Genomic DNA, 21,763 nt, shown 5'->3' on the forward strand with positions numbered 1-21,763 from the left:
CCAATTACTCCCCATGAGCACAGAGCCTGAATCATGCTGAGAGAAAACGTGATTCTATTAACATGGGCCGTGCCAGCCGCAGACAGCAGGGGGCGCTCACATGGTGCCAACATGGAGTGAGCTGACTTACTAAACCAGCTTCAGATAAAACACACAGAAAATGGTTTCATGATTTGAATTTGTTGAGACCAGGGAGGTTTTCGGTTAATGTGGTAACAGCATGTGTCGCCTCCGACCACAAGTGGAGAGGAGGGAAGTGAAGAGATGAGCAGAACAGCGAGCGATAAGAGACACTGGACAAGAGCTGAGTCATAAAAGTCACCTGTGCTGTTGTTTGAGTGAGTGAAACACTGCTGTCAGTGTTCCCTCTAATACAGTAATACATAATATAAAGCAAATGGTCCGTCTTATAAGTACAAATACAAACAAAATGCAGAGAGAGTCAAACGGCTTATACAGCAGATGGGAGGTAATTTAAAGGATGTGGCTGCATGGCATTCACCTGATCCAGCACAATGGCCGTGCCTCTCTGTGTTTGTGTGCTAACTTATACCCAGCCTGTCTTTATTGTTTACTAAAGCCCGGACAAACTATTGTAATGCCTCTCCAACCTTTCTAATCTTTCAGCTGGATAAATATGTACCTGTGCCTTGTATGCACTCAGCTACTCTCTCCCTCGGGGGGCCTCTCACATATCAATCTGCTTTATAGTGTGTGGGTCTGTAGTTAGAAAAAACAAATAAAGCATGTGATGTCGGATGGGGACGCTAACTCACTGTGGAACAAATACAATAAATAACAACAGGACAGTTTATGGAGTTTAGAGAACTGAAAGAAAAGCAGCCCATATTAAAATAAATAAATAAATAAATACTGCACATTTACACTATGATACATGTACTCTTAGATAATGTGCAGCTTTCTACCATGACAACTTTCTTCAGCTTTGTCCCTGCAGAGCTCTGAGGCGCCCACAGCTCTGATCCCCTGAGGAGACGAGGACCGAGCAGCAGGACAAGAGGGGAGGAGGTGAAGCCTCGACTCTGTCCCAGGAGGAGAGTCCCCCTCCCTGTCGCGTGGACACGGTTTCCCTGAACGTCACCACCGAGGTTAACTGTGTGTGTGTGTGTGTGTGTGTGTGTGTGTGTGTGTGCTACAGAGCTGAATCACAGGGAATATCATAACAAGCCAAACAGCTTGCAAAAGAAGCACACAGCTGGATTAGTTACTGATACAGAACATTACAGCAGCTGAAGTTGAGGATTGTTACTACGTTTTTCTACATTTCTCGACTAGTTTACAATCAGTAAATAATCTGTCTGTCTTCTCTGTTGGTCTCTTTCACTCAACATTAGGGTGGAAGAAATATTTAGATACTTAAGTAAAAGTAGGAATACTATAATGTATAAAAAATACTCCATTACAAGTAAAATCCTGCATTTTAAATCTTACTTCTTTGAAGTAGAAGTACAGAAGCATTTTCAGCAAAATGTTCTTTGAGTATTATTGTATTTTTTTCCTAATAATATTAATCTTTACAATACAAAAAAGGAAAAAGTAAAACTATTCATTATACAGCAGAATGTTCCTGTCAGAATTATAATAATACTGGGCATAATTTCAACTATTTGTATGCTTTTATAATGTGCATAAAATCTGGCACCAATCAATGTTAATTTCCAGCACGACAGTGAACCTTGACCATATTTAACAAGAACACATTCAAAGGAGAGAGAATCACTGCTCTTTTGGGTCGTGACTGGACCGGAGACTTGTTTTGTCGAGACTTGGAAACACAGCTTACATAAACTGGGATCTTATTTTTGTAATATTTTAAAGCTGAACAGTGAAGTGATGCCAGGGTGAGCAGCCCCACTTATAAAAGTAAACAGCTTCCAGCTGTTTCTCAAACCCTCACGAGAAATTGTGAAAGTAGTTTTGGCACAGCTATTGTGGCCATGACCCCCAACACTCGCATTTTGGCTGCTTTAAAGGGAACAGGGACATCAGGCTTTTCTTTGAAATAGAAAAGGAGGGTGAGATGAAAAGTGAAAATTAGTATTAGGTCAATACAGCCCTGTTGTAGTGATTCATATATATATGTATATATATATATCATACTGTAGTACTATTATTACTGATTCATTAACATTTAATGTTGCAAACAGACTTAATCTTGACTACTTTATATACTGTTGGGTTGTTTAGTCTGTAACAATGCAGATCTTCTAAAGCGATACAAATGGCCCTATCTAGAGCCAGTGTTTGGTTTGTCCATTCTAGGCTACTGTAGAAACAACATGGCAGAATCCGTGGAAGAGGACCTGCTTATTCTCCTTCTAAGGTAATAAAACACAACAATTCTTAGTTTTAGGTGATTATAAACCAATGTACACATTGTTATGTTTATTATATACCATTTCTGCCAGTAGATGCCCCTAAATCCTGCACACTGGACCTTTAAGTCTTATTTTATCTTTAAATCCTGCATCACTGAAACACATTTTCTTTCTTGCTTCACTTGAAAATGAAATGTGTTTCACAAAATTGAATTTAAACAGCCTGCATTCACCCTAAAATTAATTAAGTACTCATTTACATGCACTCAGTTTCTCTAACACACACACACTTACATGCACACACACACAGGTGCAAAATATGTTTTCATTGTGTCCTTTCATCCATGATTTCCTATTGGAAACCCTCCAGACAAAAGAGCCAGATATACCGTCAGGGCCGGATAATTAAGTTGGGCTCCACCAAACGAGAGGGTTCAGCTTCTGTTGAAGCACCTCAGCGAGACAATTTCCAAAGTCAATTAATAAAGAAAATGGCCCTGCTGCTTTTCATCAATCCTCTCTGGACTTCAAAGTCCCAAGGTGGTTTCTTCCCTTAGTGCACAGCAAACCTGAATAATAACCTGAAGAGAGGAGCTCAGTGTAAACAGTAGAAGAAGAAATGTTAAAAAAAAAAGAAGGAGCTTCCAAGTATAAGAAAACGGGCCAGACATATTGATAGGATTGGTAATAATAACAGAGCCAATATGTACAAATTACTTTGAATATTTTTTCATTTCATTTGAGTTGATACGATTGTCAAATATCCTGTGACATACGCGCACAAAATAGGTAAATTAAATGTATTTTTAATTGTACATGATTCCTTATATACACTGCCGTACTTGTCACTTTGTTGGGCCAGTGTAGACAGACAGGTGCCACCTCTGTGACATATAAGCAACAAGCTACATCAAGCAACATATGAGACACTGATGACACCCTCCAAACAACCAGTAGGTTGAAACCTAGTCACCACCTCACAACCAAACGCAGCAGATTGTGTCCGTTGAAACGCACAGTTCAGTTTACATAAAAGCCTCAATAAATGTTTCCACTGTGTGTGTTTTATAAAAACCGTCCAGCTGTTTCATCATCGATCTCTGTATTTATCTTATGCAGCTATTCATTCTACATAACATTAATCATTTTAGTAAGTATAAATAAACGTCATCTTGCAGCCGAACACATTATCCCACTTTTCTGGCTTTGATAAAAACACATCACACAGAAAGCGGTCCTGCAGTGTGACAACAAAGCAGCAGCATCCCAAATAAAACCTGTGAGTCCTGCTGCTGTTCAGACGCCTGTAATGAGCCTGACAGGCCCTGACAGCGTTCAGTTTACTCAAATGCCAAACGGTTTATCCCAGAACTAAACAGAGCTGGGTATCTGCAGCCAGGGGCACCTCTGCAGGGAAGGTGCTGGAGGCCCTGGCACACACAAGGACAATCCGCTCTGCTCATAAAAGGCTCAACAAGAAAGTCTAACAATAACACAACACAGCTTGACCTAACACCTGTGTGTATGTGTGTGTGTGTGTGTGTGTGTGTGTGTGTGTGTGTGTGTGTGTGTGTTTATGCATCTGCAGGACAGCCACTTCTCTTGCTGAGAGCATTTTGGGGTTTGTAGTGAAGTGTTTTTCTTATAATCTGCTTGTGTCCATGTCTGTGTGTCTTTGTCCCATCCAGTCCATCTTGCAGCATTAAAATGCATCTGTATGGTTAATTTAAGATCTGACCCACACATGGAGACCACAATATCATGTTTACAGCTGAACAGTGGGAATTTTAAACACAGTCAGTGTTGGAGTGATTGCCATAACGTCTCTGTGTCGCCACAGAGTGTTTCCATGTTGGTCTGCTGAGCCTGCTGATGTTATAATGAATGTTAACACTGAGCTTTTTATTTTTCATTTCCTGGGAATGTAAATGTAGCTTAAAGGGACAGTTCATCACAAAATCAACAATACATATTTTGTTCTTTTACCTGTAGTGACTGATAAATAGGGCAACAGATAAGAAGAAAAATATGAATTTTTTGAATTTTGGGTGAACTCTCTTTTAAAGTTGAAACAAGCATGGTATTTGTACACTATGTATGTTTTCCCCTTATTTCTGTCAGCCGCTTCCTGCCTCTGTGGTCTGTTTCTCGTGCTGCTGTAATTGTAGAGTTATAGCTTACATTTACTTAAAGTACATTTACTATACACTGTGTAGTTTTGAGGGAAATGTACTTCAGGGCCTGTGGGCTTTGTTTCTATGACAACATTATCTTAACAGTGACATTAATCAGGCAGCTAACATAAGGCTACATTAACAGAGGGTTGACTACACAGTCAACAACGAGCTTACAAGGCAAACGGTGATAAAAGCTCGACCCTCACCAGTAACACCCAGTGTCAGCCAGCTGATCTGCTCCCAAATAATTAGTTTTTCTGTCTCTGCTGTGACAGTAGACAGTAGCCCAGCCAAGGAAGTGGCATCACTGGGGCCTTTTTATAAAGTTCAGGGATTTTTAACTTACAGTGCATGGAGCAGCTACACAAAAAAGGTGCAGCGCTGGGCGTGGCACTTTTTCTCCAGGCAACTGCATACGTTCGCATCACACTGAGAACAACTGAAAAAAGACACCAGCCCTGAGAAAAAACGTTATGTGGACACAGGCCCTTACAGTGTCTATGAGTGTTTTCATTTGAAAACTACTCCACTTCATGTCACCGGCAGATACTTTAAGTTCCGTTCTACTACATTTGTTTTTACAGCTCTTATAGCCTGATTATCGGACTGAATTGCTGTTACGTTTTACCTCATTCATCTTATTCAAATGGCAGAGATGCAGACAGAGATTACAGTCATGTGATTACAACTGAATCATCTACATCTGCCAATGAAGACCATGAGATCCGATTAAAAGCTACAGAGAAAGGGACTTCTAATAAACAACCTACAATAAACTGCTGATTAAACAACAATGTATCACCAGCTAGTCATCAACTGTGCAGTTAGTGTACAGTGGGTTTTTGGAGCTTTTCACTGACAATAACACTGTGAGAAGGGTGACAGTGAACCAAAACAGTGAAGCTGTGGAACAGACAGCTAAATAATAAGTTATATAAAGCTCCATAGAGTCGATAGAAAGTACAGAGTTGGTGATAATTATCTGTGAGTTCATCACTATGAATCATATCACACAGAAAGGAAATTACAACCATTTGTTGGTCCTCTAATATAAAATCTACAGAAATGTAGGCATCACTTTGGATTCTTATTTGAACTTTGAACCACATGTCAATAATCTCATTAAAATTGTTATTGTTGTTTTATCTTCATGCACTTTGAAGCACTTTGTCACCTTGTTTAGATAAGTGATACACAAATTAAACTATTATTATTAGTATTATCATTATATGAAGATTTGATCCATTGTTAATAAAAAAAATATTGAACATCCAATACATCTCTCCACTCAAAGAATGAATGATGATACAGATGATACAAAAGTCTGTGAGTATTAAACACTGGTGCCAAAAAGACATCGATTCAAGGTCATCAGGTGTCAGTGTGCAGACAGAGCAGAGGTTAGCCTGAGGGGACAGCTGCCCGGTCCCAGCTGCAGAATCAGAGCAGGAGGGAGCAAGACAGGACGGGCAGCAGGATGCGCGTCAGTGTGCAGCAGCTGGGGAGTCCCTTCACAGCCATCACCTCCAGCTGTTCAGCATCAAGCTCCGTTACTAACACTGACACGCTATACACAAGAACCACAACAAGGAGCCTTCTGAGCAGTCAGCAGCTGCGAAGCCAGCGAGAGCAGCCACTTGTGATGCTTTCTCAGAGTCTATCATGTCACACTGACTCAGAGTCGGTACACCTGAGGATGGAGAATCAATGCTCACCTTCTCCTGGGTATCTGTAGAGAAGTCATTCATTGCCACACCTTTATGTTTCATTCAACCAGAAACATTAAGTGCAACGTGATCTAAACTTTGATACAACACAAGACAAATGACTGCAGTTCTAAATTTTGACTTACAGCTTTTGAAGTTAAGTGACTTTCATCTATAATCAACCTTCATCAGCAGTCAATGAACTGCAGAAGGGACAGGGGACTGCCAAATTCAAAATCCAAAACTTAGAGCCTAAAAGATCAGCAGTGGAGACGTTCCTACACAGAGAAAATCATCTCATTAATGAAGAGGAGGACAGAGAGACTCCGGGCCAACAGGTGCAAGCATTTGCGTATCAGTTACTCATCCTGTGTTACGCTGAATACGTGAAGAAACCTTGTTTTTCTTGCATGTCTCCATGGCTCCAGTTCTCATTTATCAAGTCATATGCCCAGTACCTCCCAGACAGACAGCCCTTTCTGGGGATGGGAATTAAATGGAAAGTGAAACTTAGGGTGCTTTCACACCTGCCCTGTTTGGTTCAGTTTAATCAGGCCGAGACCTTCTTGAAGAGGTGGTCTTGGTCTGATTACAAATGAACTCTGGTGCGGTTCATCTGTGGTGAGAACGTGTTCAAATCTCAATCCGAACCAACTGCAGTCACATTACACATTGTTTGGGTTAAACAGTTACAGTCCTGGAGGATTATTAATGTGCACCTCCTCCTGTACTGCCTTAATATACACATTTGGCACACCCAATGCATCAAAACATTGTTTTCTAGTTGGAGCCGCGCCTCGTTTTCAAACTGTATGGTTTGACTAAAATGAACAATGACAGCAATATAGTCCACGATGAGCAGCGCTAAAATCAACCTGCGTAGTTGTCCCTCCATTGTGACATTAGAAAGTGTCACATTTAGCTTGCAAGTGTACTCTTCTTCAACGTTTGGTTTACTTCCTGGATTTGTCCCACATGGAAATTCTGACCAATCAAGAGCAGCTTTCCGGCACAAGGCATTTTATCTGGTTTGCTTGTAAATGCTGCCGTGAGAACATGAACCGACTCAAGGCAACTATGCAACTTTGTAACAAAATTAGTCCCTGATTCAGACCAAAGCAAGACAACTCTAGGTTAAACTGATCGAGGCAGCAGTAGACCAGCAGCTCTCGTGTTCAGTGAGGTAAAATTACTGCTTTTGTCATTAGAGCCTGGCTTAAAAGAGAGCATAGATATAAGTTTCTCTTTTAGTTCAGCTCCCTGTTGGGAACAGCTGTTTATGAAGTCAGTTTTTGAATTCTTCATTCACCATTTTCTTCACAAATTCAACATAACATGGGTTGGGTAACTGATGTAGAAACAGTCATTTGGGGGGTTATGTACATGCCAGTGGGACTCTCTTATGTGGCTTCAACACCTAAAGACCTCTGCTGGTACGTTGTAAGGACAGGACTGCCTCTGACATCACATGCAGGGAAACAGAGAGGGCCTGGACAAGAGACAACACCAGCTCCCTATGGACACCAGAACAAAGCAGGTCACAGCATAGACTGTTTAGAGGTCAAAGGTCATCAACTAGGAGTAGGGCTGGGTATTGGTACTCTTCCTCTTTAAGGTGTCAACTGAAATAACCCAATACCAAGATGTACTGAAACTTCTCCAGTTGAAACATATCTGCATTAGATCCTTTTTGAACCCAAATATAGAAATAATAACTAAAGCAGAAGCTACAACCGATACAGTCTGTGGTGGTGTGGTGAAGTCGAGCACGGTGTATTTAAAAGAGCTCTTTGTAGAGGTAAATAAATATTTTAATAATTTCAACACCTTCAAAATGTGTTTGTGTAAAAAAAAACATTTGGATGTGGGGAAGTGGTGGTGGCATTTTACATAACTTCCATTCACATGATGGAAGTACAAAAAAATGTGTCAAATGGAGTACTACTGATATCAGTATCACTTTAAGGGTACTGTTATTGGTACTGGTATTGAATTTTTTTAAACGATACCCAGCCCTAAACAGGAGTCAGCGGACAACCAGAGAAAGATTGTCTACGTCTAATGCCAGAGACCATCTTTGAACATTTACAGGAGTTATGATCTCCCCCATATACGACCATTGGTTATGATGTGACACACGTTCCACACATGGCAACTGAGGATACACTGTCCTGATGAGGACCATGAGATTTACTGTAGAAGTTCAGGAAGAAAAAAGACAGAAAATGAACCTTGAGCTGGGCCCCTTTTTTCAGTCAAAATCCAGAGACTACTGAGGAGGTTACTCTGATGCTGGGTCAAAGCAAAGCTGCATGTGTCAGGTGGTGTCAGAGTGTGTTTAAAAATTTTAACAAGCATTTTGTCTCAAAACAAAGCACAAGCTGGATAGTTGGGCAAGAAATTTCAGCATTTAGAAAAATAATTATTTGACCTTCAGTACTGATCATCGATCAAAGCCTTTTAAATCCATTCAACCAGTAAAAAAACTGACTGCACTTATTTCACAAATGTGCAAATGTAGTGAAGTTAAAAGAGCAGCAGTTTTTGTTTTTCTCTCCCTCTGAAATGTAAATATACTGTCTACCATCCTGCTGAGGTCTGAAGCTGTTAACAACACTATCTAATCTTTCTGGCCAATCTTGTATGCTTACAATTAAGCTGTTAATTGTATATTTCTATATTTTATGAATGCTCTCTGTCAAATTATTTATTTAATTATGAAAAAAACTTTTCAACCAAAAAGCTTTAAAAAGAGAAAATCACATTGCAGCTCAAACACCAACAATCCACATGACTGATGATTGCTCTTTGGCTTAGGTAGAAGTAAGATGATATTTTCAGTAATGTGCATTTATTGATTTTATTTTGTCTGCAAAATAAAGTCTGCAACTCTGTGTATACTTTGTGATGCATTCACTGACCTCACGGCAACACAGCCAATCTATTTCCAGCTAACAGCTTGGAATCGAGCAGAATAAACAAGCAACATAATCACACAGGATTACATGCCTCTCTCCTCGAGAATTTGGTGTTATAAGAGTCTCCTTAACGAGGCTGTGCTGCTTTGATGATGTGTGAAAAATCAAATCCTGTGCTCCATTCACAGAGCAGCACAGAAAGGTGTCAGCGCTGTGAGAGCCGAGCCCGGAGGAATAAGAGGTTCTGCACACAGCGCTCCTTTATTATTTATCAGCTGGGTGTCACACAGAGACATAATGTGATGCATGAAATAAGTTTCATATTCAGCAATGAACAAAGCAGCCTACTGAAAGATATCGACCGATTTTTCTCTTTTAAATCAATTTTTACTGGTTCAGCCTCAAAAGCAGAAATGAGATTTGATGAAGATGTAGCTTCTGCAAGTGAATATTGATGTGTGAAGACAAAAGTGAGATGCCAATATTTAGCTCTTGTTAGGGTTGGACATTCCACCCATTATCAGTATTTTACAGAAGTGTCAATATCAGTAAAATTTTGGCTCATAGGACATGAATTACATCTCTAACATGATGTTTATAATATGACACTGAGCTCACAAAAACATGCCAAAGAATCTAATCTGGATAATGTCTTAACTTAACAGATATCTTAACAAGTTAAAAGAATAAACACATTTTGTACTGCCAAATAGACTGTTTATTGGCAACTTAGACTCCAGATAATATGCATCAGACCTCAACAATCCCACATCTGTTAATCCCTTGGTCTCACAACACAGACAAATTGATTTCTTTCTCTACGTGGGATAAAATTTGTTGCTCTTTTCTGTGGGAAAGGCAGTTTAATTGCTCACCACTGATAACAAGTTGCAGTCCATTACCACAGCGGTGATTAATTACAGGCAGCAGCGCCGTGGAATTAATGAAATATTGGGTATGGGGAAGTTATCTGGTCTGAGCTTCGTGTTAATAATGTCTAAGTTAAGGTCTGATTGTCACATGTAATGAAGCTGAGATTACAAAGCCTGGTGCTCTATCAGTGTCATAAAGCTCTCCAGGTGTAGAGACTGAAATAATTTTTTGTTTATTTTTATCGCATTAATATTATAACAGTGATGTGTTTTCATCGGTTTGGCTCTGTGCTCCTGTAGTTTGGCTTAAAAGTCAAACAATCACTATGAGGTTAACGTTCTGACTGTCAGCTTTAAAGGTGTTAAAGAGTGTTTACATCCATATTTGGTAAACGGAAGTAATTGTACCCCTTTTAATACTAAGACCACAAAATTTAGGAGAGAAATATACAGCCAGTCAGCCAAGGAGCTTTTAAAGGAACACTTCACTCACAAAATTACCATTTGTATATCAATTACTCACCCCAAGTTCTGCTGAATTCTTAAATAAAACTTTATTTTTCTCACATGCCTCAATGGTGAACGAATAATCCAAAAACTGAGAAAATTCTTGAAGAGTTGAAGTAAATGGGGGCCACGTTAACAGCAGCAAACAATATCAAATCATCCATTTACAAACTCACACAAGCCGTGCAGTATAATCCAAGTCTCAGTTATCCAGTCGTATGCTCAGTACTTCCCAAACACATGCATTTTCACTAAAACCTTAATATTTAAAACACTTCTGCACAGCATGCATGGGCAAGCACGTGAATTTGAACTCTGCTCATTGAGTGCCCAGGCACGCTAATTGTCAGTGCATGAGACTGTTTATGGGGAAGAAGGCACACAAAAAAATGCTAACATGGCGTAAGTAACAAATGATCATTTTGAGAGTCAAGTATTCCTTTAAAGCCAAACAAAAAAGATGGCTGATCGCTTTCCATCTTAATGTGTTTCACATTAAGTCCAGACTGAAGTCAAAAAGCTCATAAACAAGTCATATATGAAAATGGCTGCAGTTAATGCCTGGTAAATCATCAACAGGGAAGATCTGCTGACGTCTCTGAGTCAAAAACTTCAGACAGCCATTAATTACAAAGGATTCACAACCAAATATTAATAATGATGACTTAACATTAAGTTTATTTTAACTTTATGTCCCCTGAAACTGAAAGACTGAGTAGAGGCGACAACCCTGCTTGTGGCTCTTTACCTGGGGACCAGACAAAAAGCTCATGTTTTCTTTGCTCTGGCAGATGAGTCTGGTCCCCCTCCCCAGCCAGCCTGGCTGTGGCTGGGCCAATTCCAACAGTTCTATCAAATATTAGACGTGTTTGAAATGATGGTTTACAACTTGTGGAAGCTTTGCACTTATGCAAAATACATGATAATGTCAGTTTTGACCCCGTACACCTGCACACAGAGAGAATAACCAAAGCTCAGTGAAGAGGAGCCCCGTTGAGGCATTTTTGAAGACAGCCAAGATGGCTGCAGATGATGTGGAACTTTCTGTTGAAGTACTATTTTTATATTCTGGTGGCAAAAGTGTCAACACTCGTTCACCATCACAGTTCATCTCTGCACACTGTGGTCTGTTTACATTTGTCCGTTTCTCAATGTTGCGTCACGTTTCTTTGCTCTGCATGGTTGCAGGTCTATCTAGTTGCCTTCAGGGGCTTATTAGTCTATGATCGCTGACAACGCCCCGTGGAAATCAAAAATTACTAAAATGTGTGCTCACAGTGGCACTTCTTACATCCTGATGTTTAGCAGGTAAAATATTTACTTTTCATTACCACCCTCTTTGTTTGGCGTGTTAGCATGCTAACACAAAGTACAGTTGTGGTATTGGAAACATTAAAAGTTTGATGTTGGCTCCACGTGAAAACTCAGGGGATTAGCAAGGTTATTCACTCTGATATGAATATCTGTCAATGGCAAAATTAGTTGTTGAGACATTTCACTCAAAAGCACAAATGTCAATCTCATGGTGGCGCCACAGGAAGTCAGGGAATCAGAAGTTTCATGGTCCCTAATGTTGCCAACAAGGACTATAAATGATACAAAGTTCATCTAAATGTGAATGTAAACAGTGAGAGTCAGCACTTAATTCTTAGTCACTGTTTCATGTACAATCTAATGTGCTGTAAAGCGCCATTACTGCTCTACTTCCTTCTGTATAAGCAGCTCTACATGATCCTCTCATGTCTTTAATTTAAGAGTGGTGCCATAATCAGACTGAAGGCTTCATGTGCCGACTCTCACAGAGCTGCGCCTACAGTCTTGGCGGATGGTGAGGAGGATGTGGCCGAATGATGGACAAATTAACTTCCCTCCGGCTCTCAAAAATCACATTACCTGAGATGAGCTCAGAGGCTCTTTGAAATATAAAGGCCATAAAGGTAACGTGAGTCCCTCAAAATGCACTCTGCATCCTCTCAGAACACACACAGAGCCAACATGCATACATGGATCATCTGCAGAGGAAATGGACCAAGAACATTATGACCGGGTCAATATGGATCCACTCGCACTCCTTCTTATGACATACTTCCAGATTCACATCTACACTGCTGTTCTGTTGCAGAACTTCGCAAATCCTAATTGATTCATTTACAAATATTGAGTGGTGAGAGACGGCCGTGATGAACTGGCAGGCACAGCGCGGTCATCCTCAGATGGCAGCTGTGACTCAGAGATGTCGGCTGTTCTGCAGTGACAGCCTGCAAATGCCACCTGGACGAGAGGCTAAAATAAACATTATCTGTATTGTGACTGGCGTGCAATAAGAACACTGCACTTCTGCAACACTGCGGGAGTCTCTGAATAGACCATTCAACTCCACAAACAGGCAAACAGAAATTAGAGCATCAGCCTCTCTTTTTCTGGACTAAATGTATTTTTCTTTTTTGACCAATGAAAGCTCCTGACCCTTTGCCTGACAACTCCAGCTATAGTGACACTCGATACTTGCTTCTGCGTTTACTTCATTAAGCACTCTGCTCCTTTTGTTGCAAAGCCATTAGGCCGAGCATACTTACAAAAGGCTGATATTCCCTGTGGAAGAAATGAAAGCAAATTGATTTTAATTTACAGCACAAAAACATTTATTTCATTGATAAACCAAACAGAGGTGTATCTTGGTCATCTTAATAAAATGAGAAAATTAAATTTTTGGTGGGGCTTATGTGTGCTGAAATCATAAATAAATGTCAAAAAATTTAAGCTGTGGCATGACGATCTTCATAAAGACGCATCTAGAAACATCGCAGTGGTTTTTCTCTCAACATTGTAGATAAAATTCTTAATGTTGTGATAAACAGATGCTTGGTTTATTTCTGCCTGCATTTGTATTTGGACGCTGCTCTGTGATTTAATATACAGCAGGGTTTACTGTACATGGACGTACACTGCTGCAGCCTTTCAAACACTCGTGTTTTGAGGACCTCTGAGTGCAAACCTTGAACAGGATGTGTGGGAACACTTCAGCTGCACTGTATTTTTGCCATGAAACAGCATTTTCTCTATTTTCAGCATTTTGGTACAATTTCATAACATATATTTAAGTGAGAACTGAAAACCTGCTGTTCACATGACTGAAGGCAACATTTAGTCGTCTGGAGAGAGCACAGTCCTTGTAGTGCATCATAAGAAAAAAGGAAACATCTGCATGAAACTGGCAGCTGTATAAATACATTTGTTATAGCTTCCAAGTATTAACAACTAGAGCTGCAATGATTAGTTGATTAATCTATTAGTCAGTCGACAGAAACTGGCAACTACTTTGATAATCAATAATTGTTTTAGTAGGGATATGTAGTAGGATATTATATCGCGCTATAGGGCTGCTACAAAGTCCCACCTTTATGCCTCCTTTGCATTTTCACAGAATGAAACAACGGTGGCAACATCCCGCTCCAGAGTGTGATTATAAACTGTATCCCAGCTTTGCATAATCAAAAGAGGCGTGACAGGTGTGACATGTTACAGAACAGCATTGGCCTCTAGTGTGACATATAACATCCACGTCAGCAGCAATGGCATTACCAAGTCAATAACAATCATTTACTGTCCCTGTTATATGGCGGCTGATCTCGTCCACTGCGCATAGGGTAAGGAGCTCCCGGACCCCATGGGTTTCCCCATTTTCCCAGACATTTACAGCTCCTGTTCTTCTTCTTTGAGTTAGCTGCTAACAGCTACTTTTTAAATCTCCCGTGGTGGGATGCACGCTTAACAAGTCATCAAAGCGTCACACCCGTGCTCCCCTCCCTCTTCATACAGACACTGTTTCGACACTGTTTCAACCTGCCATGGTGGATTAAAGGTGAGACTACTCTGTCCCCCCATTCCGCGATCGTACCTTATATACAGCATGGTTAGGAGGCCTAAGGGCATGATATTCCCGCCTTAAAAAGGCAGCGTAACAATTGATATTGTGATATGAGACTAGATATCATCTTAGATTTTGAATATTGTGATATCGTGTTGTCTTTTCCTGGTTTTGAAGTTGTCCTTAAAGTGATGTAATCTTTTTTATTTACCAGACTGTTCTTGCTATTTGTCTTTACCCACTTAGTCACTGTATCCACATTATTCAAAAATCTCATCGTCTACATATTTGGTGAAAGCACCATTTGTCAACCCTATTGCATTGTAATATCTGTATTGAGGCATTTGGTCAGAGATATTGGGATATTTGATTTCCCTCATATCACCCAGCTCTAAGTTTTAAGGCGTTTTTATATCAGGCAGGATTGATTGACTGCCTCCTCTCTCTGCTCCCCCACCACTCAACTTTCACATTAGTAATGTTGTTACATACCCCAGTACACCAGCATCAGACGTTAAAGTTTCTTTTTTTTAGTCTTTTGTTATAAACTCATGTTGTCTCATGTGAGGCAGTTGATTTTTGTTTGTATGGATTCAAAATAAAAGAACATCAAATGTGATAAAGTACGATATGGTTAAATCAAACCATTTCTTAATTGAATTTACAGAGCAATTACTGTAATGTGATATGTGCTGTTACTGTGATATAAATTTAAATATGTCATGATTGACGATGTTGGCCATGTCAGAAGAGACAGAAGAACAGCAGAAAAATACATATTTTAAGGGAAACAAATGCTTGATTTTGCAGTTATTACTGCTCCACATACAGCAGTGGGCTCTGTGGGACCCCGACAAAGAGGAAGTAAAGCCAACATTTACAACAAACCTGATCAATCCACCTCTGTGTGGTTGTTCAACATCTCATTACTACGCTGCTTCATCAGCCTCCACTATCCTGGGAAAGATTTCCACCAAATATTTGGCGCCAGTCTGCAGGGATTTGCTCCTACTTAGCAACCAGAGCATTACTGAAGTCCACCACTGATGCTGAGTAATGTGACCCGGCCCACAGTCAACGTGTCAGGTCACCCCAGAGGTGATGGGTGGGGTTGAGGTCAGGCTCTGTGCAGGTCGGCCAAGTTCTCCCACACCGAACTGGGAAAACATTTTTATAGACCTGGCTTTGTGTCAAAGTAACCAAAAGTACACAGTACCACATACCTTGTGCAACATGGTGCTCTCGTGTTTTAATCTTGTAGCACAATGAAAATAATAATGATGTTCTAGGTGAGAAAACACCTGTCAAAATGGAGGCACAGTTTCAGTTTCATCACTCTTCTCACATTGGTAATCAGTCATTTGTGTTTTTACTGGCTCTGTGTGACACTCACAAACAGGAAGCCACTGACTATCTGCATTTTAACCAGCTGTAAAAAAAATGTTTGTGTTTGGCGTGTGTATGATTTCCTTTTGTCTAAAAGGGGAGCAAGTCAAAGTGATATAGAGGATGTTCATTGTGTTTGTCTCTTTTAGGATGTGCAGATTCAGTCTCTGGTGGATGCGTGGGTGAGTCTACGTCTGTTCCTGGAAACAGTCAATGAAACAAATGTGGAGATATGAACTGCAGCCAGAAAGTCGTTCTAAAAAAAACACCCTTTCCATACAAAGAAAAATCAAGCCTCAACTCAACCTGCCAAGAACATCACAGACTTGTTTCAAAGTGCAGGAAATCCTGCGTGCACTTAAATTAAAAGCCACATTCACACGGATGTTGTTGCCATGATCAAAAACTGCAGTTATGAATAGGTTTTCTACACTCACCTGATCATGTTGAGTTATTAAGTTGGTAGATTTTACAAGGGTCACATAGGAAAAACATGTAACCAGCACACTTGACTGCTGCCATTAATATTTATGTTTTTAATTGAATATTTTGGAAACAACATACATTTCTTATCATCTGCTACGTTATGAACCATCCAGACCTCTCAGGCTGTCTGTTCCTAGAGTCAAAACTTGGAGCGAATGTCACCAGTGGACTCTAGTGATGTCTGTGTGGTGTAGATATAAAGAGGCCCGGACCATGGACACCTTCAGAGGCGATCTCCATTTATTCCTGACAACATCTGGCAAAACAAAATCCTCCAGTATACACACTCACACAAACTCCAGCCCCACTCCCACAGAGCATGACAACAAAAAAAGGAAGAGGCAAGGTGGGAGACACCCCTTTATAGGTGGTGTACACCCAAAGGCGAATGTAGGGGTACAGAAACTGGGTATCAAACGTTCCACATTCGGTTTATATGCACCATATTTATGAAAGAAACCCCCAGAAAACTGCAGGTCATCTACAACTCTCAGTGCATTTAAATCAAGACTGAAGACTTTACTGTTTGCCAAATTAAATATATCATCTCTTACGCTGCACTGTACCGTTTAGTCTTTATTTTTTAGCTGTATTTAAATGTCTTTTATTCTGCTTTTCTTTTGCACTTTTTCTCAACATTTTGATGTTTTATGTAAAGTAGTGTTTTCAAAAATATTGATTTATCATGTATATTGATTCTGAATATTTGAATCTGTTTCATTACTCATTTTCACCAGTATCAATACAAAGGCACCAGCTGTGTTTTCTTGCTCTCTCTTATTGTTAACGTTTACTACAGTCATTCCTCTGTTCTCTGCTGCTAACCAAGAAATGCTGTCATTGCCATGTTTTAGCCTTGTTATAGTTATTTTTCGACTGAAAAATTTAGTTTGTGGCTTTGAAAACGGTAGCAGATACTAACGTTTTCAAAGTATTGCATTAAAGTTAGGAATCCCTGTATGATGGCAGCACTAATGTAGAGCACTTTGAACTGCCTTGCTGCTGAATAAACTCGCCTAATGTTTCCTGTGCTGATTGAAGGTACTCAGAGGACTCAGTATTGATATTGAGTGAATGATCCTGAAGAATCAAGGCTATGTGAAACTGAATAAAGCTGCTGATCATTCAGACTAGAGGTTACACTAACACACTTGGTGTAGACAGATCCTAATTTAGACAGTACATAATAAACACCTTGATGTGAGAAGTGTAAATACAAACACACTCCATGTTCCTGTTACTGCTGCAGCCTGATTGGCTGAACTTTGCAGGGATACCTGTTGATCATGACATGTGCGCCTCCTAAAATGGAAAATAGCTCGCCGGTTTTATGGCCCCACACTGAAAACACCTGGTGGACTCACCCTGGCTGCTCTGGATGAGTACGGGTCGTCAAACAAGGCCCAGACCTTCGGCTGCCAAACTTCGCAGCATCCTCTTGACCTGTCCGGACAGTCCTCGATGCCAAACCGTCTCGGCATGTCATCGTCTGTGTCCTCCGGGTCCGGTGGCTCAAACGTCTCCAGGGCCTCCTCCGCGTCCCGGTGCTGCCGGTAGGTCATCCAGCAGCACGGCTCCACGTCGGTCTCGTCAATCCCCCAAAACGCCAGCTCCTCCTCGAAGAGAGGCCCGCAGACATCCGCCGGGCAGTGCAGCTTGCCGGTCCGGTAGTAGTTGAGCACGTAGGCGAAGATGCCCGGGTGTCTGTCGAAGAAGAACTCGGCGCTCGGGGGCGCAGCGTCCGAGTCAGAGCTGACCTGCGAGTCCGGGTCTGCCAGCCATGCCAGGCGGGTCCCCGGCAGGGTCCTCAGGGTGCTCTTGTAGGTCTCATGTCGAGTGCCGCCCACGTTGATGATAATTTTGTCCGAGTCTTCCCCTCTGCACATCTCCTCCTTCAGACATGATTTAGACGGAGGTTTGTTGCCTGACTTGCGCCCCCGGTAAGACGAAACACACACCGAGCTGATCATTGAGAAGCAGGGACCTTCTCCGTTACAAACTGCTGTCCACTGTACAAAAATCAGAAAATGAACGCAAAGTGCGCCCTCATTTCAGACCCCAGTCATTATAGGAACCTGCGCGTCTCATCTATCCAAAAAAATAACAGCGTAATGGTCCAGACAGCGCCGGAGAGAGACGCTCAATAAAAACCACCTGTTACAAAACTCAGTCTGGGGTCGCAACAAAACGCAGATGCTCAGGATCACTGGATGTGTTCTTCCTAGAATAGATTACAAAATGTGACTTACATGAATTCTTCCAGATGTTGCACTTATCACTCATCAAGCCTGTTGCACCCCAAAAATGCCTGATTACGCACAGCAGGATGAACCACTAAGCCTGGAGTAACGTGTCACTCCTCGCTGCCTTTTCTGGCAAATCTCATCCAAATTCTGCAACGCCAAAATCAACAACTATCCCTGACAACTTTTCTCCTCTCCACATGAGACGAGGAAACCTGACAATGATCCGGTCGCGCATTTAATCGCGCGCTGAGATATTCATCCAGGTCTTCCCGCTCAGATCGCGTGCCAGATGTGGGGTAGTTTTCCAGCTGGAGATCTGTTGCTGCTCCACAAGTAGCCTATCTTCCCTTAGCGACACAGCCCGGTTGGATGGTGCGCTCAACAACAGGCTCTCGACGGTTTAACTCTTTGGTTGCCGGCGGAGGCTGGTGCATTATTGAACCACTCCCTCTAATCAGACCCACAGGATGTGCTGATGAAGTGTGTGTGTGAGATATGATCAAACTTCGGTTTGCTTTTGGTATGCTATGATGTTTTACATATTCGGGTCTGACCGCACTGTAAAGAAACACCTCTAAAAAAAATTAAAAATACATAAAATAAAAAGTATCAAAGCAAAATGTGAATTGTTCTGTTGCAGCATTGCATGGGCTGTTCGCATCGCATGTGTTTATATGTCCACATAATGTACTTGCACACACTGACTGAAGGACTAGTGCCACTAAATATAGAAGGAACAGCTACTTTACTGTCCTTAACATCTGCTGATGTTAACTTGGCAGTCTAACCTCTTGAAACAGGCCATATTATCACTCTTTATATCAAGATTAATGTCAGTCTCGACTTTCAGCAGCAGCTCAGCTGAAAGCTCCAGTTGTGATTTACTGTCATTTCCTGGATTATTATTGGTATTATCATTATTATTGAGCAACTACAAAGTGTGATCCAACAGGTCGCTTCCAGGCCTCCAGTGTGTTTAGAGGAGTCATGATGTTGGTGCACAAACTAAGACCGCCACCTAGTGGATCTTTAAGTGAATTATGAGTGAGAACCAGCAGGGTATAAGTGACATCATGGGAGAAAATGAGTTAGATTTATATTAAATGAAAGCTGTTGATGAGCTCTTTCTACTGACAAAAGGGTACTTGTGAATTCTGAACCAATCCAGAGTTATTAGTCCAAAATTAAAAGACTTGAACACTGAACACAATCAAATATTTGGGGCCAAAAAGGGTGGAGTTGAGTCGCATGACTTGGACTGATGTCAGACTGAAGTCACAAATGTAATGACTGTAGACACGACTTGATGAAATCCAAAAAGACCTGCACCTCGACTTGGATTTTACACCAATTACTTGTAACTTCACTTAGACTCGAGCCTTCTTATAAAAGTTATACGCATTTTTTCAAAATGAGGTGAGAATAAGACAAGACAGGACAGAGACATACAAAATTAATTCTGCCGTGGTACTGGTTAATGAGGCTACATGAAAGTGCCATGAAATTTCAGCACTTTCTGACATTGCACTTTTTCTGATTCAGTTCAGTCACTCTTGTTTTAACAAACTTATTTTGACAAATAAATACAAGCTTTACAAAGCATCAATGATTTTTGTAAATGTAATATATTAGCCTATTCTGCTGTTAAAATGGCTCTAACATTTTGTGAAAGGTGCATTATAGCTTGTTAAGGACTCAAAATGACTGGAAACTCATAGTTAAGAACTTGAGACTTGTCAGTCTTGACTCAGGATTTAAGTGCAAAGACTTGTGACTTACTTGTGAACAGCAAAACAATGACCTCTTCCCACCTTTGGCATATATACCGATCAGGCGAAGTGAATAATATTCATCATCTCATTACAGCGCAAATGCAATGTGGATGCCCCCTGACACACTCCACAAACCCAAACACTATTGCAGATTGACTACCCCACCTAATGGCAACAACACTCCCTAATGGCAGTGGTCCCCCAGCAGGGCAATGCACCATTTCACATCATAAGAACTGCTCAGAAACAGCTCGAGGACTGTGAGAGAGCTCAAGGCATCAACCTGTCCTACAACTTCCCCAGATCCCACTTTGCTCAAGCATCCATGCCAGTAGCCCACCTCACAGCCCAGAGCTCAAAAGATCTGCCAAAAACACTGTGGTGCCAGACGCCACAGGACAGCCCCCAGAGGTCCTGTGTTCATGCCTTGACAGGTCAGAGCCCAGTCCGATTCAAGGAGACCTCACCATGGATCGAGGAGACCTCTGGGAATTCGGAAACCAGGTCGACACCTTGAGCTCTTTGTAAGATTCCTCAGGCCATTCCTTAGCAGTTGTTATGGTGCATGGTGTACTGTCCTACTGGGAGGACTACTGCCATCAGGTTGTTGTTGGAGTGTTGTGCCATGAGGTGGGGCTCTTGGTCTGCAACAGTGTCTGGGTAGTTGGCGTGAAGAAGCATCCACATGAATGCCAGGAGCAAAGGTTTCCCAGCAGAACATTGCATTGTAACAAGATGATTAATGTTTTCACTTCATTTCAGTGGTTCAAATGTTTTGGCTGATCAGTGTATATACGACTACATGTGTAAAAGTTTTATATTAAAGATTAACATCAATAAAGTCAGGACATAGAATTGTCTTTTTTTGGGGGCTGTCCTGTAAAGTTGGTCATATGTCACCCCTCTGGATTCACCCCTCAGATTAATTACAAATGGTGTTAAGCTGATTTACAATAGCCCAGTTTAAAAAAAAATCTGCTACAACTGGATTTATTTTACACTTATCAAAGCCTGTTTACTGGAATAGGCTAACCTTACTAGCTTATTGCAAACCGGTATGCCAAAAAAAAAAAAAAAGTTGTATACAGCCTTTGTGGCTCCAGAAGGAGCTGTGGGAAGTCTGATAACTGGCTGGTCTGAAGACTGCAAGTTTGAAAAATGTGAGTAAAAAACAACAACTTAAAAATAAAAATAAAAATAAAAATAAAAATGGGTGTGGAGTTTGAAGTGATCTTACCTGACCTCTGTAGTCCACTCCACATCTCTGCTTGATACTAACAGCTTGAGGCTACAAGCTCATTACACCTGAATCTACTGAATCACCTGAATCAGCTGTTGGCGCTGGAGTTGCATTGTGGATATTGTAGATGGTTTTGGAGGGACCGGAAGGCGTGAAAATAAATATAATAAATATCTCTGGTATACTTTCTTGAGTTGTTATAGGAGCGCGGTGGAATACTTTATAAAAGAATGCAACCTTAGCCTA

At 41.0% G+C, this 21,763-nt stretch overlaps 1 protein-coding gene across 2 annotated transcripts in view; it reads right to left on the reverse strand.

Moving 5' to 3' along the window:
- The window catches only part of kcnc4 (potassium voltage-gated channel, Shaw-related subfamily, member 4), a 31,178-nt gene extending 12,261 nt beyond the window's left edge, over window positions 1–18,917 (reverse strand). Inside the window, exon 1 of one of the 2 annotated variants that reach the window (XM_033627878.2) lies at window positions 17,624–18,917. In XM_033627878.2, coding sequence (XP_033483769.1) covers window positions 17,624–18,229 — 606 coding nt within the window. In that variant the 5' untranslated portion in view covers window positions 18,230–18,917. The remainder of the gene's footprint in view (window positions 1–17,623) is intronic. The other variant, XM_033627879.2, reaches the window with a different exon arrangement.
- Window positions 18,918–21,763: the final 2,846 nt, after the last annotated feature.

This window comes from Epinephelus lanceolatus, chromosome 8, assembly GCF_041903045.1.
Source record: "Epinephelus lanceolatus isolate andai-2023 chromosome 8, ASM4190304v1, whole genome shotgun sequence".
Taxonomy (NCBI): Eukaryota; Metazoa; Chordata; class Actinopteri; order Perciformes; family Serranidae; genus Epinephelus; species Epinephelus lanceolatus.